Consider the following 15,981-nt stretch of genomic DNA (forward strand, 5'->3'; position numbering starts at 1 on the left):
GCTGACAGAAAATCAGAAGTCCCATTTGCAAATTTTACAAATTAGCGGCACCTTGCAGTTTTGTCTTCTATGTAAAAATTGCTGTTTTAAATAATAATAGGTTATTTAAAAACTCTTTATGGCCTGGCAGTATGCTAAGTACTTGCCTAGATTATCTTTTTGTTCTGTTTCTCGTTATGCAAAGGCACTGTTTCAGAGAGGTACTGGAGATCTGGGGATGAATGCCTCACTCCTGGTGACCTCTCCAGAGTGTAGGAGGCAGCGCCAAGATCAGCTAAGATCTCAGCCTCTGCAAGGCTGTCTCTCCTCGGATGCCTTGTCTCTGTTCTGTTCTCCATCTTTCTGTTATCCTCACCTGCTCCCTAAGCGAAAGAGGATAAACTAGGTACAAGCCATTTACCCTGGTACAGAGATTCGCGATGTACTGGGAGACATCGCGAATCTCTGGGAAGCATTTTAAACTGCTTCCAAAGCAGAATGGAATTTGTCTGAGAAGGCCTCAGACAAAGGCTGCAGAATTAGGATTTGCCAAAAACCTTTCGGCAAAAAGGAATACTAGAACCCCCTAAACAGACCAGCTGAAGCCACTGGTACCAGTGCAGAGACACTCCAGTGTATCGAGAAGGTGATGTGATACTAAATAGATTCTGATACTAAAATAGATTTTTGGGTAGAGATTTAAGATGCTAAAAAGACAGATGATACATGAAGTTGTATGCTGAACTGCATTTAACATAAGATGTACGGAAAAGCACAGGTTATGTGAATGGAGCCAAAAGACTCAAGCCCTTATATACTACCTGCTGTTTGAACTACCAAACTATTGCAGCCCATACTCTCCCTTGCATGAGTGTCTTCCTAACAAACTGTCCCTGCTGATTCTAGGTGTTATCTAGTTGTCTGTCTCTATGACACAAGAACCTGGAAAACCTATGGAGATGGTCACACAGCCCAACATTTGCTTGATGTGGGCTGTCCTTCTGTATATGTGCTGCTTTTACTGATTGAGGAATAAAGCTGGTTTGGACAATGGCTTAGCAGAGTAAAGTCAGGCAGGAAATCTGAACATAGAGAGTAGGCAGAGTCAAAGAGAAGCCATGTAGCTGGCTGAAGGAGTAACATGCTGCACCGGAAAAAGAAAAAACACACATTCTGGCGATACACAGATGAATCAAAATGGGTTAATTTAATACTTAAAGGACAGCCAGTAAGAAGCCGAAGACAATGGCCACACAGTGTTGTAGTTAATAGTTTGGTTCTGGGCAGCTGGGAAATGAAAGTGCGGTCTCCGTATATTTGGTGGTAGCATTACGGTATCCTGAGTCTCAGCACCCAACAGGCTGGGCTCAGCTCACATGACTGACAGGCCAATGGCAACAGAAAGCAGAGACATTGACTGAATGTGGCCATACTGGGAAGAGAAACAAATACAGGTATGTGGTGACACCAAGCCAAATTTCAGGGTCCTGATAGAAAATTTGACTTAAAAAAGGAGAATGAGGGCAGGGGCAGAGGTCCACAGGTCAGCAGTCCTGGTCAGTCGGGCTGGTTGACTGTCCTTAGCTCTGGTTCTTCAAGATGGTCTACACAGTCCTGCCATTCCTCGGGGGACAGTCTGGTTTCTGCAAAATGATTACCTCTGCTCCAGAGCTCAGCCTCAGCATGATGGATAATTGACCGTGTGTGTGTATGTGTCCGTCCGTCCGTCCGTCCGTTCGTCCATCTGTCCTGGGATGGTCTGATGCTCGGGGAATGCCAGGTGTCTCTGGGAAAGTTAATTAAAATGACTTACCTCTGTGCCTTCAGCCAGAGTAAAGGACACAAACACAAAATCAAGGCAGATACCAGGTTTTCTTCCTGCTTTGGTTCCTGTAGGCCCAAGTGAGGAGCCAGTGTTTCCAGCATAAGCAGCTTCTCAGTGCCCATTTCCCTACCTCAGTTAGGCATTTGAACTTTAAAAAATTATTAAAGTAAAATTTATACAAGAGCCAAACCATGGAAACATATGGTTTGATGATGACTTTTAGTAAACGACTGAGTTCTGTCTCCACTCTGTCTCCACGGTGGAAGGTTCCCCCGCCCCCAGCATCCTCCCACATGCTCTGTGAGTGCGACCATATTCTCGCTCCAACCCTAGACCATCCTGACACCTTCTGTCTGTGTGTGCATTTTCCTGTTTAAGATGTTGCGTGCCAACAAGCTCAGGAAGGCTGTGGCATTACTTCACACCTGGCTTCTTTCCTGTTACTCCCCATTGGTCAACAAAACTAAAGACTCCCTCTGTGATTCCAAGGCTTACTACCTAGGAAGCATAGTATCTGGCAGGCTTGCAGCTCAATAGGGAAAAACAGAGCCCAGTAATCCATCTCCTCTTATGCAGTCATTCAATTTCTGATACAGACAAAGACAACTTGATGGGAGTCTTTTCAAGAAATGGTTTTGGAAGAATTGGACACTTGTATTCACCAGCTCCCCTCCCACATGCACACAAAGAGCTGAAAAGCCCTGCTCTCTCCGCAACTCTAAACCCCTGCTCCAAACGAGAGCTTTCAACCACTGTTGAAAAAACAAAGGAACCACAGACTGGAAGAAAGTATTTGCAAGCCACACATTCCCCAAAGGACTAGCAACCACATTACATATATAAAGAGCTGTCTTAAAGCCACAATTATAGGAAACAAATAACCCAGAAAGAAAACGGGCAGAAGGTCTGAACATACAGAACACCAAACATCAACATGTTCAACACTGTTAGTCATCAGAGAAATACAAACCAAGTCCATAGTACATTGCTGATGCGTTAAGCTGGCTAACATTAAAAACAACAAAGCCAGAAGAGAACAACCTCCAAAATCAAGTGCTTGCAGGAAGGCAAAGAACTTGACACAACTACACGTTATGGGAATGTAGTGTTCTAGTTCGTGATGGCTAATCTTGACAGTCAACTTGACGGGATTTAGAATCACCGTGGAGACAAATGTCTAGGCATGTCTGTGAAGGACTTCCTAGACTGGGCTAATTGAGATGGGGACACCCACCCTAAATGTGGTGGGATCTAGGACTGAATGGAAAGGAGAGGCAACCTGATCACCAGCATTCATGTCTGCTTCCTGTGGAGGCAATGTGACTAGCCATGTAGTGCCAATTCTGCATGCCTTTGCCCTGATGCCTCAGAACTGTGAGCCACAACAGATTCTCCGCTTCTTGCCATGCGTTTGTCAGTATTTGTCACAGCAGAAGAGAAACGGTCAATACACAGGGAAACAACTAACACTCTTTGGAAGCCTGGTCTTTTGCGATACTTAGCATGTAACCCAACAATTCTACTCCTAACTATTTCTCTAAGAGAAATGAAAATTTACATCCCCTTAGAATTGTAGACAATTGCCTACAGATCTTCTATCTCTAATTGTCTCAAGCTGGAAACAAATGCCCGTCAAATGGTGAGTGGTTACATACTCTGGTACACCCACGCCAGTGAACACTACTCAACAATAACAAGGAACAGACTTTTGTGTACGGCCAAATAAATTCCAAATGCCCAATGTGAAGAAAAAAGAAAACAGGCTTAGAAGGTCACATGCTGTTTAATTCCACTTATATGACATTTTCAAGAAGGAAAACCACAGAAAAAAGACCCGTGGTGGGGTAGGGAGATAGTTCTGAGAATAAGAGGATTCAAGTTTATGTTTGATACCCAGAGTCCATGTAAAAGAGCTGAGTGTGATGGAGTGCTTATAACCCCACTGCTGGGAAGGCAAAGACAGACAGACCCCGGTGCTTGCATGCCAGCCAGGACAGGGCTAAGAAATGACACCTGCGGTTAACCTATGGACTCCATGTGTATATGTGTACACACATATAGGTGCCTGCACACAAATATGCGAGCGTGCGCGCGCGCGCGCACACACACACACACACACACACGATTGCAAGCTACTGAGGGTTGAAACTAGGAAAAGAGGTTGAAAAAGGCACAAAGGAGAACTGAGAGAAGCTGTCCTGTAACTTGACTGCAGTGAGCAGTGACTGAGGTTGGAGCATCTGCTGACCTTGAAGGACTGGACACGGCCTTTAAGTCACCCTGTGCTAAGCCTGAAAGGATAAGCCCAGGGCTCTGCTCTGCAGGAGCACTTACCAGTTAGCAGCCCCACATTCCGGTAACCTTGACATATGGAGAAAGTATCTTTCCTTAGCTAATTATTAAGTATTCAATATAAGAAAAGGCAGCCTACCAAATTTAGCTTGCCTAGAAGACACACACAATTGTATTCCTCCAGAACGGATCTAAATAGGGCCTCTCTGGCCATGTTTCTAGGCATGCTCACATTCATTTCCCTCTCTAATACAGCTGTTAAGCATGTGAGGGCTCAGTCCCTGCTTCTGCTCCGAGCACTTTTCACTCAGGCTTGCTAGTATGCACACAGTGTAATTCTGTTGCCTCACTTTACACCTTTTGTTGTGCCGAGTGCAGCGTTTTGCAAATCATGTTAAATTTCGTTTGCCCAGAATAACAATGGAATGCTGAATATACATGTATATTCTACTCACGCACCCCCCAATCCCCGCCCAACCCTTACAGTAACTGAAGACCTAATGCACTCTCCTCCAAGGAAGCTTCTGGTAAAACAGGAGAAGCATTATGAATAATTAAAAATGTGATATTTACTCCAGGAGGAAGATAAATCTTTGAAAAGTCTCTGCCAGCAGAAAGCTTCAGTCAGATCTCATAACCTTCCAAATACATCAGCAGCCGTCTCCGTGTCAGGGGATTTCAGGCAACTATTAATGAGATCAAGATGCTCAACCTGATCATCAGGGTGAGATGGGCGGAAGACTTCCTGTTGTGTCTCATCACTCTCCATTGTGAGCAGCAAGCAGGTACCAGATGTCTAGCTAGTGCCCAAGCCAGATATGTGTATTCAATATATATATATCAAACCCAACAAGCATATTCAGGCTGAGAAACGTATTGTGGGATCTGACTTAATGTCCAGATCTTAGGTAATTAATTTTATTTATTAGAGAGACAAATTTTGATGTGATTTGTCATTTAACCTACCATTGTTTACAATTGTGTGTGTGTGTGTGTGTGTGTAGAAGCCAGAGGCTGATGCAGAATGTCTTCCCTCAATTGTTTTCCACCTTTGGGTTTTGAGACAGGATCTCTCACTGAATCTGAAGCTCACTGATTTGGCTAGGCTAGCCTACCAATGAACTTCACGGATCTGATTGGCTTTCCTGGCTGCCTTGCCCCCAAACTTAGGTTTTCAGGTACAAGCTGTGTACTGGGAGGGTGGTGAAGCGGGATTTATCAGAAAGCTTAAAAATGTCTGCACTAATACCGTGATCACCAGCATGGCAAGGTCCTGAGTTCCATCCCAGCATGGCAAGCAAACAAACAGATTTAAAATAACATAAAATAACTGATTATGAGGCAAAGATTCAGTTCCTAATGCGTGCACCTTAGGTTGTCATGATTGTTGTGACCTTTAAATTTGGGGAGATGACCCTTTTGTCTTTATGCAAAATCCTGCTTTCTCCCTAATACTGAGGGTGAACTATGAGGTGGGATTGATTCCCCTTTGTATGCTATGAATACATTTTATTACCACTGGTTAATAAAGAAGCTGCTTTGGCCTATGGCAAGGCAGAACATATCAAGGTAGGAAATCCAAGCAGAGATACAGGATGAAAGAAGGCGGAGTCAGGCAGATGCCATGCAGCTGCCGAAGGAGAAGGACGCCAGGACCTTACCAGTAAGCCACAGCTTCATGGTGATAAACAGATTAAGAGAAATGGGTTAAATTAAGATGTAAGAGCTAGCTTATGCCTGAACTATTGGCCAAACACTGTCGCAGTTAATATAGTTTTTGAGTGATCATTCCGGTCTGGGTGGACAGGAAACAAAAGCACAGTCTCCATCTACAGCGCTAGCATCTGACAGCTGTTTAAAGAAAACCAACACATAAATCACCTGCTCTAAGAAGTGGCAAACTGGAAAACGGTTCCATTGCACACTACTGAAAACTTACTTGGATTCTGTATGAGGCTGAGCAGGTACATGGCACATATAATTAAGAAAGAGCTTTCTATTATTAATAGTCTGAGATGCATGACTCCAATTAGGCCTGGAACAAACACACAAACCTTACCTATTATTCATAACCGCATTAGCAGTTTATTGCCATATAAGTAGTTTGTGTAAACTCCCTATGATTTGCTATGATCCCACTGGACAAATTTTATAGCTTTTCCATGGTTTCACACTTTGTCTTCCTATCATTTTCGAGTGCCCCCGTGAGCTTCTATTACAGATTTAAAACCTCAGCACGTGAGCAGGCAGAGACGCGCTGCTGTCTTCCTGCCCTTCCTTGTCGGGTTTCTAGAGAGTTAACTAAGCTAGGATATGTGCTGACTGACACCTTGTGTCTAAGACCCAAAGGGACTTTACCACATCAAGAGAATGTGTACTAGACAGACCTACATCGAACCTCTCTAGCGCGTATCTGTATTACAGGGCTCCTCACAGACCTCCACTATGTACTGACATCCCTTGAGTCTAATAAGTATCTGTATTAACTTCATCATTCTTTGGGCTTGAGGTTTTTCTAGTTATCTTCAGTGTTCAGTGGCTCTCATCTCTTGTGCTATATGGGAAAATGTCCAGGTTTCAAGTCCTATGGACCATACTGCATAGATCTTTCTAAAACAAAAGGAGCCAAAAATGCTTCACTTTTTTCTGTCTCTCTTTAACTCATTAAATATTTAGAAACTGAGAGTAGGAACCCCACCTTTTACTAGAATTCTGTGTAAAATTCAGCAAAAGTACTTTGGCATGTGAGTGGCGTGTATGTGAGTATCTGCACAGGTCTGTGAGGAGGACACTGGTGTCCCACACTTCCATCCCTCATGTCATCTCCCAGGACGCTGTCTCGCTGAGCCTGAGAGCTGAGCTGGCACCACCAGGTCCTTGAACCCTCCAGTACCTGCTCTCCCCACCTCTCACCCTTAGCATGTTAATGCCCAGTCAAATTTTCTCGTGAGTCCCGAGGACTTATACACATGTTTTCATGCACAGGAAATTTATGTATTTTAAACTTTATCAGTTAATAAACAAGATCCAGACACAGAAATGTCACTTGCAGGGTCTATCAGCTCTCCTCCATTAGGTACCAGAACATGTCTACACTTTTTATTTTTATTATTTTAAAGCACTCTCTCACTGTATAACTCAGGTTGGCCTTGAATTCATGTTCCTCCTGTGTCAGCCTCTGGAGTGCTGGGATTATAGGTGCACAGCACAAATCCAGCTGTGTCTTTTTGCACATTATGAGCTAGTGTCGAAATAGCAAACACTCCTTATCAGTTTGAGGTTTTTGAAAAGGGTCCTGAATTAGTTTCTTCTCTTATTGTGATAAAATAATGGAGGAAAGTTCTCTTGTGAAGAAAATAGGTTAATTTAGCCCAGAGTTCTGGAGGTTCAAGGATACAAACATTAGCTGGGCTTTAGTAAAGGCCTAAGGAAGGAAAACACTATCATGGCAAGAGCGTATGTGGGAGGGTGAGGCTACATACAGTAGAACCACGGTGCCCAAACCCCTCCCAAGAGTATGCCCTCCACTGACTGAAAGGGCTCCAACTCCTTCATTTGTGTGTGTGTGTATGTGTGCATGCACATGTGTACACATATCACATGCCACACATGCCATAACACATGTGGAGGACATCTTTCAGGAGTTAGTTCCCTCTTCCCACTTGGGCTCTGGAGATTGAATTCAAGTTGCCAGGCAAGTGCCTTTAAATTAGCCCAGAACCTCCAATGTGGAAAGCTCCCGCCCACCTTTCCACATTGCCTCACTAAGGACCAGGTATCTAATACAAGAACTTTTGGGGGAAATATTCAAATTGTATCCGAAGCAGAAAAGTTATATTCTCTAGACATTCTTTTCTTCTTCTTCTTTTCTTTTTTCAAGACAGACTTCCTCTTGTAACAGTCCTAGCTGTTCTGGAACTTGCTCTGTAGACCAGGCTGGCCTCGAACTCACAGAGATCTGCCTGCCTCTGCCTCCCAAGAGCTGGGATTAAAGGTGTTAGCCACGACCACCTGACCTTTCTAGATATTCTTGAGAATACTTAAGAATATATATATTGCTGGGCAGTGGTGGCACACACCTTTAATTCCAGCAGAGGCAGGCAGATCTCTGTGAGTTTGAGGCCAGTCTGGTCTACAGAGAGAGTTTCTAGACAGCCAGGGCTGTTATGCAGAGAAACTCTGTTTCAAAAAACAAAACAAACAAAAAAAGAATGCATACATACAAATGTACAATACACACATACTTACATACACATGAACCCATACATACACAATCTTCTACTTCCTCTTGAGCTGCACTGACCTGTGCATAGGAGAATGACAGTCTTTCTCTTTCTGGATCCTCAAGCTTTGCATCTATGACCCATTTGATGCCACTTGTAAGGTCACTGGTCATGTGTAGTATTCAGCAGAGTTCTGTCAGTGTGCACTGTCTCTGGGACATCAGTAGCTCAGGAGGTGTGGTAGAATGCTCTGTTTCCTTATGCTTAGGAGTTTCCTGTACCTAAGATGCCTGTACTCTGCAGGATGTTTTTATACATACTCATAAATACATAATTTCCACAGAATGGTTCAAGTTCAAAGGCAATGGGGTTGGGATGAATTACTCCTTTATAAGTTGAAGGAATCAACCACCTTTCCCCTGGACTTTATAGTTCTTGGGGTTTATGAGACAGCCATGGAAGCACCTGGTGTGAACACATGAGAACTTATGTTTGATCCCATCACACGTCAAAACCAGGTACAGTGACACCCATCTGTCATCCCTGTGCTGAGGAGGTGGAGACAGGAGGTCCCATGGGGCTTTCAGGCCAGTCTAGCTCCAGGTTCAGACAGGAGGACACTACCTGTACATATGCACACACACACACACACACACACACACACACACACACACACACACAGGCAGCACACGCGCGCGCACACACACTCTTGCTTTTGGAACCTGTGGTTGTTTGAATAGCTATGGCTCCCGTGGACTCGTGTGTTTGAATGCATGGACCATAAGGAGTGGCACCTACAGGAGGTGTGGTCTTGGTGGCAGAAGTGTGTCAGTGTGGGGGTGGGCTTTGAGGTCTCATATCTGCTCAGTCTGTGCCCAGTGTGGTAGAGTTTACTTCCTGTTGCCTACAGATCAAGATGTGGAACTCTCAGCTCCTTCTCCAGCACCATGTCTGCCTCCACGTCACACCATGTGATAAAGAACTAAACCTCTGAAACTGTAAAATGTTTTCTTTATAAGAGTTGCCATGGTCACAGTGTCTCTTCACAGCAATAGAGCACTGACTAAGCCAGAACCCTTGGAAAAAAAGAGGAGACCCCATTTCAGCTATGCTAGGCTTTTCTTTGGGGCCACCAACCAGCTCCCAAATCACGATGTGGAGACTTTTCATTAGTTTTGAGTGCTTGACCTAGCTTAGGCATGTTTCTGGCTAGCTGTTTTAGTTTTAATTTAAATCAACCTGATTCTTTTTTAATCTACCTTTTGCCTCAGGGCTTTTGACCTTTTCTTTCTGTACAACGTACTTTCCCTACTTCTGTGTCTGACTGGCTGGAGGCTGCCTGGCTTCCTGCCCCAGGGCATGTCTACACCGCCACTCAGTCTCTCCTCTTTCTCTTCCTCCTCCTTCTTCTGTTTGTTTGTTTTTCAAAACAGGGTTTCTTTGTAGCTTTGGAGCCTGTCCTGGAACTAGCTCTGTAGACCAGGCTGGCCTTGAACTCACAGAGATCCACCTGACTCTGCCTTCTGAGTACTGGGATTAAAGGCGTGTGCCACCACCAACTGGCCTCTTTTCTCTTTTTGAGCCTAGATATATTCTCTTCTTTATTCTCTCTGCCTGTGAGCCCTGCCTATCTTTTCTCCTGCCTAGCTATTGGCCATTCAGCTCTTCATTAGACCAATCAGGTGCCTTAGTCAGGCAGGGTGAAACAGATGCAACACATCTTTACATAATTAAATTTACATCCTTACATCATTACATAAATATAGCTTAAACAAAATAACACACCTAGACACAGTTAAAGTAATATTCCACAGAATAAACAAACGTAACACTTCTTTGCCCAGTTAAAATAATATTCCACAACACTCAGCTTCAGAAATGACCATTTCTTTTCTGTCTGTCTGAGCGGAGCTGGCCTAACTGGCCGGATTGCTGCAATGGTGCAGAAGTGACGTTCTGGACTTAGAAGTCTAGATCAGGACACAGTTTGCAGCTTCCACCAAATTTATGAGACACTTGTTCCTGGAGCCCCATCTATTGCCTCGTTAACATCAGCAACACTGCTATGCTCTACAGAAGCTGAAGATACCCAGGCAGCTGTGTGTGGAGAGGGGGACGGATATCTGAGAAGGCTCGGGTGTTATGGTCAAAGTAGTGGGATCATTTCATAATGGATTTTATTCTTCCCTAACTTCTGACTCATAGATATATAAGCAAAACAAAAAAGTGTTTTAAGATAATACATCTTGGGTTTATTAGTCAATAGATAAATAAGATACAATCCCCTTTGCTGTTGAGATCTCATTCCTGTTTCCTGGGATCAAGACAAATTCATCAGAAATGCTACTTCATTCTTAGTCCTCTCTGGGTTGGAGAGGTGTATTTTCTCTTCGTGCCCCCACTAAGGGGCTCCTCTGCCGTCATGCAAAGCAGCAGGCACAAAGAGACGAAATGGAGGTTTAGCTACCCAATTCCATAATTTCACACTTCTGAACCCAACTCAGCCGAAGAAGATTCTAGCAGTAACAGTGATAAAGAGTAGCTTCCGCCCAGTGAAACATTCCATATAAACAACTTTGTTCAGTGAATACGTACCATATTGAATTTAAGTGTCTGTGTATATACACGCTAGACGGGAAGCAAATATGTTCAGTTGTATAGAGGCCAGAGGTCACTCTTGATGGCTTCCTAAATTGCTGTCAACCTTATTTTTTGGAGTGTCTCTCACTGAATCTGGAGCTTACCAATTTCCCTAGCTTGGCTGGTCAGCAAGTCCCTAGGATGCACCTGTTTCTGCCTCCTCAGTGTTGGAATTACAGGCCTGTGCTTGATCTGGCTTCTGTTTGAGTGCTGGGAATCTAACTCAGGCCATCATGGATATGTAGCAAGCATTTACTGACTAAGTCACCTCTCCAAATTTTACTGAAGTGATTTTAGAGAATATTCAATGTATTAATAAACATTCCAATCTTTAGGAAATACGAAAGCTAGGCAATGTATTTTAGGTCTGTGGAGGGCACAGTTTTTCAGTGCCCGAGGCTGCTAGAGCACATTTGGTGCCAAGAGTTTCATGGTGACAACGGTTTTTGGCCTCCAGTTCATGGTACTTTACTTAGCCGGAGTTCCTCCTCTGGAAGAGACCAGGAGAGGACGTACTGGGTTTGTCCCACTGTGACAATCACCTGGGAGAGCCCGCCCAAGATGAGACTGATTTAGGCTCACAGGTCAGAGCCCTCAGATCAGGATCAGTTGGGGTCATTACTCAGGGTGCACAGAAGCACAATGTCGTGGTGGCCACCTGGTGGTGAGGACAGAGGGAGGGGCTGAGGGTCCCAATGTTCCTAACAAACTCATGTCTACAAGGTCCCACATCTAAAAGCTTCAAAAACTCCCAGCAGCACTAGCAACCAAGCTTTTAATGGGTCTTTAGAGGACTTTAAAACCCAAATAAGGGGATTCGATCACAGGGAAGAAAAGCCGTTTGGGATGTGCTGGGGTGCGCTGGGATGCGTCCAAGGCTGAGGCCTGGAAAGTTTGTGCACATAAACCATGACGTGATGTTTGAGGGAAAGCAGTTTGAGAAGCTCGCAGTCTCATCTTACGTGGCCACACCCTCACACTCAGTTGGAAAGGGACGGTTCCTTTCCACACTGGACACTCCTGCTGCTCTCTGTGTGCAGAGGGGATTTGTCAAAGTGCCTTTACCAGCAGTTGCCCAGCACAAGAAAGTCTGAGATCCATCAACAAAACCAAGAAGCTGCAGTCTTCTTGGCACCCGTGGTTCTCAGCACCTGCCCCCCTGGATGTTTAAGACACTGCAGTCCGCTGCTCCCGGGGCAAAGTCCAAATCAAGAAGAGATTAGAAAACCTTTACTGGGAACACAGTGTGCTTGGAGTGACAAGGACAGCCATCCACCAATGGGCTTTGAGATGAAGACTGGAGCCACAGGCTTGCCCACGAGTGCTCTTCTGATCTCATTTATCCCGGACTGGCCTCTAACTCACACGCAGCAGAACTGATCTTCCCGCTTCCATCTCTCGAGTGCTGGGATTACGGGGTGCAGCACCTCCCGGGGTGCTTTTATTTTTGGTTAGCATTTCATTTTCATATCATGATCCCCCACCTGACATCCTGAAATACAGACTGTGAGTCACGTATGATTTCAGAGGGTTTTGGAATATAATCCTTCACTTACTATCAACACTGCTGCATTCAGTGCTCCAATCAATCCAGTCTGGCAGGCCCTGTATTTCAAAACTATCACACAAAGACATTTCCCTTTCAAGACATTTCACTCTATTGCTGTCAAAGAGAAACCCATTTAGAGCGAAATCAAAATCAAGGGAGCAGAAATAACTTCATTGGGAGGCAAATGAGTGTGTGTGTGTAGCGAGAATGAGAAGACAATGGAAGCACCCATTCGGAGTCAAGCAGAGACCAGAACCCTGGGTAACGCAGAGCCAAATCCACTCTTACATATTAAGGCTTCCTGCAGACAACTGACAACATGGGTAAGTTAAAGGATTCTTGTCTTGGCAATGTTCTCAGTAACAGAACAGTCAACCAAAGATTCACAAAATCCCGTAAGACTTTGAGAAATGGGTTAATGCCTAAAGCAAGGAGAGGAGACTTGGGAGCTGCCCTGGCTGCCTGCTGAGGGATTGCATATGGCAGAAGAGAAGGGATACCTGCCTGTGTGCTAAAAACATGCCCACCAACTGTTCTTGTGGCTTTTCCTTGCAAGTTGGGCACTCATGTGATTGCTTCCTTCCTTCTGCCATGAGGGGAGGAAGGACAGGAATTCCTGGTCATAGCCCTGGGCCCATCTGGAAGCAGCCATTCTAGGAGTATTTCTTTGCCATGCAAGCATGTGAAATTTTGAGTCTGTTTTAGAGTCAAGCCCGTGACTGTGGCTGCAATTCACCCATACAGTGAGTGCGCGAGGAGAAACACTCTAGCAAAGCATGCCGACTTTCGGTAACAGGTCGGTAAGCGATTATGGAGCAGCTTTGTTTTGACTTGTTCTTCTGGAGTGAGGTGCCCTATCTGGAGTGAGCACAATGCCGGGGTCTGAAGCTGCCTGACCACTTACCTCCTGGTGCTCATGTGGCTTTCTTTCACTCTCTTAGCAAGTGGGACTGCTCTTCTGTGTGCTCCCAACCAGAAACAAGTCTGTACTTGAAGCTGGGCATAGTGGTACACACCTGTGATTCCAGTTTCCAAGAGGCCGAGACTGAAGGAATGTAAGTGCTAAGCCAATCTGGGCTACACTGAGAGACGCTGTTAAAAACAATCAAGAGACTGGAGAGATAACTCACATGGTTGAGGGCACTTGCTGCTATTGTAGAAGAGCTGGGGTCAGTTCCCGGGAACACACCTGCATGTAGCTCAAGCCCCAGAAGATCTGGCTTCCTCTGCTGGCCTCTGTGGGCACCTGCACACACATGCTTCATATACACAAACACACACTCACATACATATGAATACAATTAAGTAAAATTAGAAAGACAGTCTTTAAAAGCATCAAGTCAGTACCTTTTGGATACAGAGTTTGGCAAAAGAGATCCTTACTAGAGTAGTTCTTATAAGAATTATGCATATAATTAATGTCACACTCTGGTTAATTCATGAGAAGTGTATGAGTTGATTTTTTTTCACAGTGATGTTCAATCAAGCATGCTAGCATTAATAATTAACAGCACCAAGGTCTCATAAGATTGCTGGCAGGTGCTAGGGTGCTGGAAAAACACTAATTTCTACCCCTTGCCAGCAAATTTTAATTTTCTTCTTGATTGTGGTAATCTAAGCATTGTAACTGATAGTTAAAGTAGACAATGCATTCAATTACATATATAATAATGTTTAAGGGGCTGATGATTAGAACTACATACAGATTCAAACAATATTTCAAGAGATGATTTGTTCAAAATATTGTTAAAGAACTCTTTAGGGGGCTGGAGAGAAGGCTCAGAGTACTTGCTGCTCTTGCAGATGACCTGGGTGCGGTTCCCAGCACCCACACTGGGTGACTTATAACTGCTTGTAGCTCCAGTTCCCCTGGGGAACCACTGCCTTCTTATAGCCACTATGGGCACAAGCATGTATACTTAAAATACTAACATTTAAGAACTCTTTAGCTGGGTGGTGGTGGCACACGCCTTTAATCCCAGCATTTGGGAGACAGAGACAGGTGGATCTCTGTGAGATCAGGGCCTGGTCTACAGAGCGAGTTCCAGGATAGCCAGGACTGTTACACAGAGAAACCCTTCTCAAAAACCAAAACCAAAACTATAGTTTAAAACTAAATAACAACCCTCAACAGCAATGTGTGAGACTTCACTCCCCCATAACAGCGCCATTTTGAACACCTACATCCCCTCAACTTGTACTTGGGGAGAACACTGTGACTATGCCAATGTGTAGTGAACAGAACAGACACTCAGACTTACGACTCTGGGCTGCAGAACGTCCCACAAGTCTGTGGTTCTTCTGAGAACTTCTCTTGGAAATTCAGGCACAAAGATTTGACATGCAGGGGTACTACTGTTGACTACCTGCAGAATGAGAAACTGCTGGACTTCCAAGCCTCTGTGCTGGAGTATGGACTTGCAGCATGGAGCCGGAGCAGTCTGGCATATGGAGATAAGGTGCTGTTGAAGCAAACCCTAAACCCCACAGCTCTGGGTTGGGAATGGGCATGGGAGAAGCTGGAAGGGCCCTAACCAGGTGATGCCTTATTGGGACCCTAAGGACCTTTTAGAGTCCAGGAGCGAGAACTGGAAAGAAAGTGAGGAACGTGTTACTGGAGACTGGGGGTGACAGCCTATCTTCGTCATGTAGTGGGGCTGATTGGTCTGTAAAGTGGACGGACATCACTCCAAGCAGTCAGCCACCTGGGCCAGTAGATCCACAGGCAGAATGCTGACTGGCTATGCACAAGAAGAGGAGTGAGGGGAGAATGGTCAGACATGAGGGTCAGGACTCGCTGGACACAAACATCACACTTCACTTCATCCATAAGCTCTCCAGATGGTCAGTTAAGTTGAAACGGAGCTACAAGGTTGCCACAGCCACACTGGAAGCCAAGGGTGTGACTGCAGATCTAACAAATCAAAGGAAGAGCCTTTCTATTAAACAGCAGGGCGCCTGGACCTTCGAGTGGCCACATCTCACAGGTACCCTGAAAGTGCCAGGCAGAAGGCTCAGAGTGACAGGTGAATGTGGCTTTTTCCTGGTAAAGTAGGGTGGAATTGAACACACAAAATTCCCTATGGTTTTAAACAGTTTGTAGCCTGGATCAAGAGGAACAGAGTAACACAGAAAGGGGTCACTTTCTCTCTCCACCCTCGAATGTGGAAATCAGGAAGTTGTCTTGATGTTACTGCGCCCCTGCAAAGGTGGACGGCAGTAATGGGAGCAGAGACTGGCGGGGAGGCAGCCTTCTCAGCAGGGCTCACCCCAATCACCCTCTACTGCCCCACTCCTGCATACCAGACCTACATCCACAAACACGTAATCTGTCTCTCCAGACTGCAGCTCCTCAGAACACCTCTCATGGACCCTCATGCATACTTGGCTCTGACAAGAAGATGCCACTGTGGAAGAGACCAGCAGTCCTGAAAAAGGGCTTAGGTGAACTGCTGTGGCCACAAGAGAGGTGG

General features: G+C 45.0%; 1 protein-coding gene across 1 annotated transcript in view; it reads right to left on the minus strand.

Moving 5' to 3' along the window:
* Nucleotides 1-10,570: 10,570 nt before the first annotated feature.
* The window catches only part of Syt14 (synaptotagmin 14), a 162,762-nt gene continuing 157,351 nt past the window's right edge, over nt 10,571-15,981 (minus strand). Inside the window, exon 8 of the mRNA XM_050148240.1 lies at nt 10,571-14,874. Within this exon, the coding sequence (XP_050004197.1) occupies nt 14,861-14,874 (14 nt within the window). The 3' untranslated portion in view covers nt 10,571-14,860. The remainder of the gene's footprint in view (nt 14,875-15,981) is intronic.

The sequence above is a fragment of the Alexandromys fortis genome, unplaced genomic scaffold (genome assembly GCF_014885135.2).
Source record: "Alexandromys fortis isolate MF-2015 unplaced genomic scaffold, M_Fortis_MF-2015_v1.1 scaffold_62, whole genome shotgun sequence".
Taxonomy (NCBI): Eukaryota; Metazoa; Chordata; class Mammalia; order Rodentia; family Cricetidae; genus Alexandromys; species Alexandromys fortis.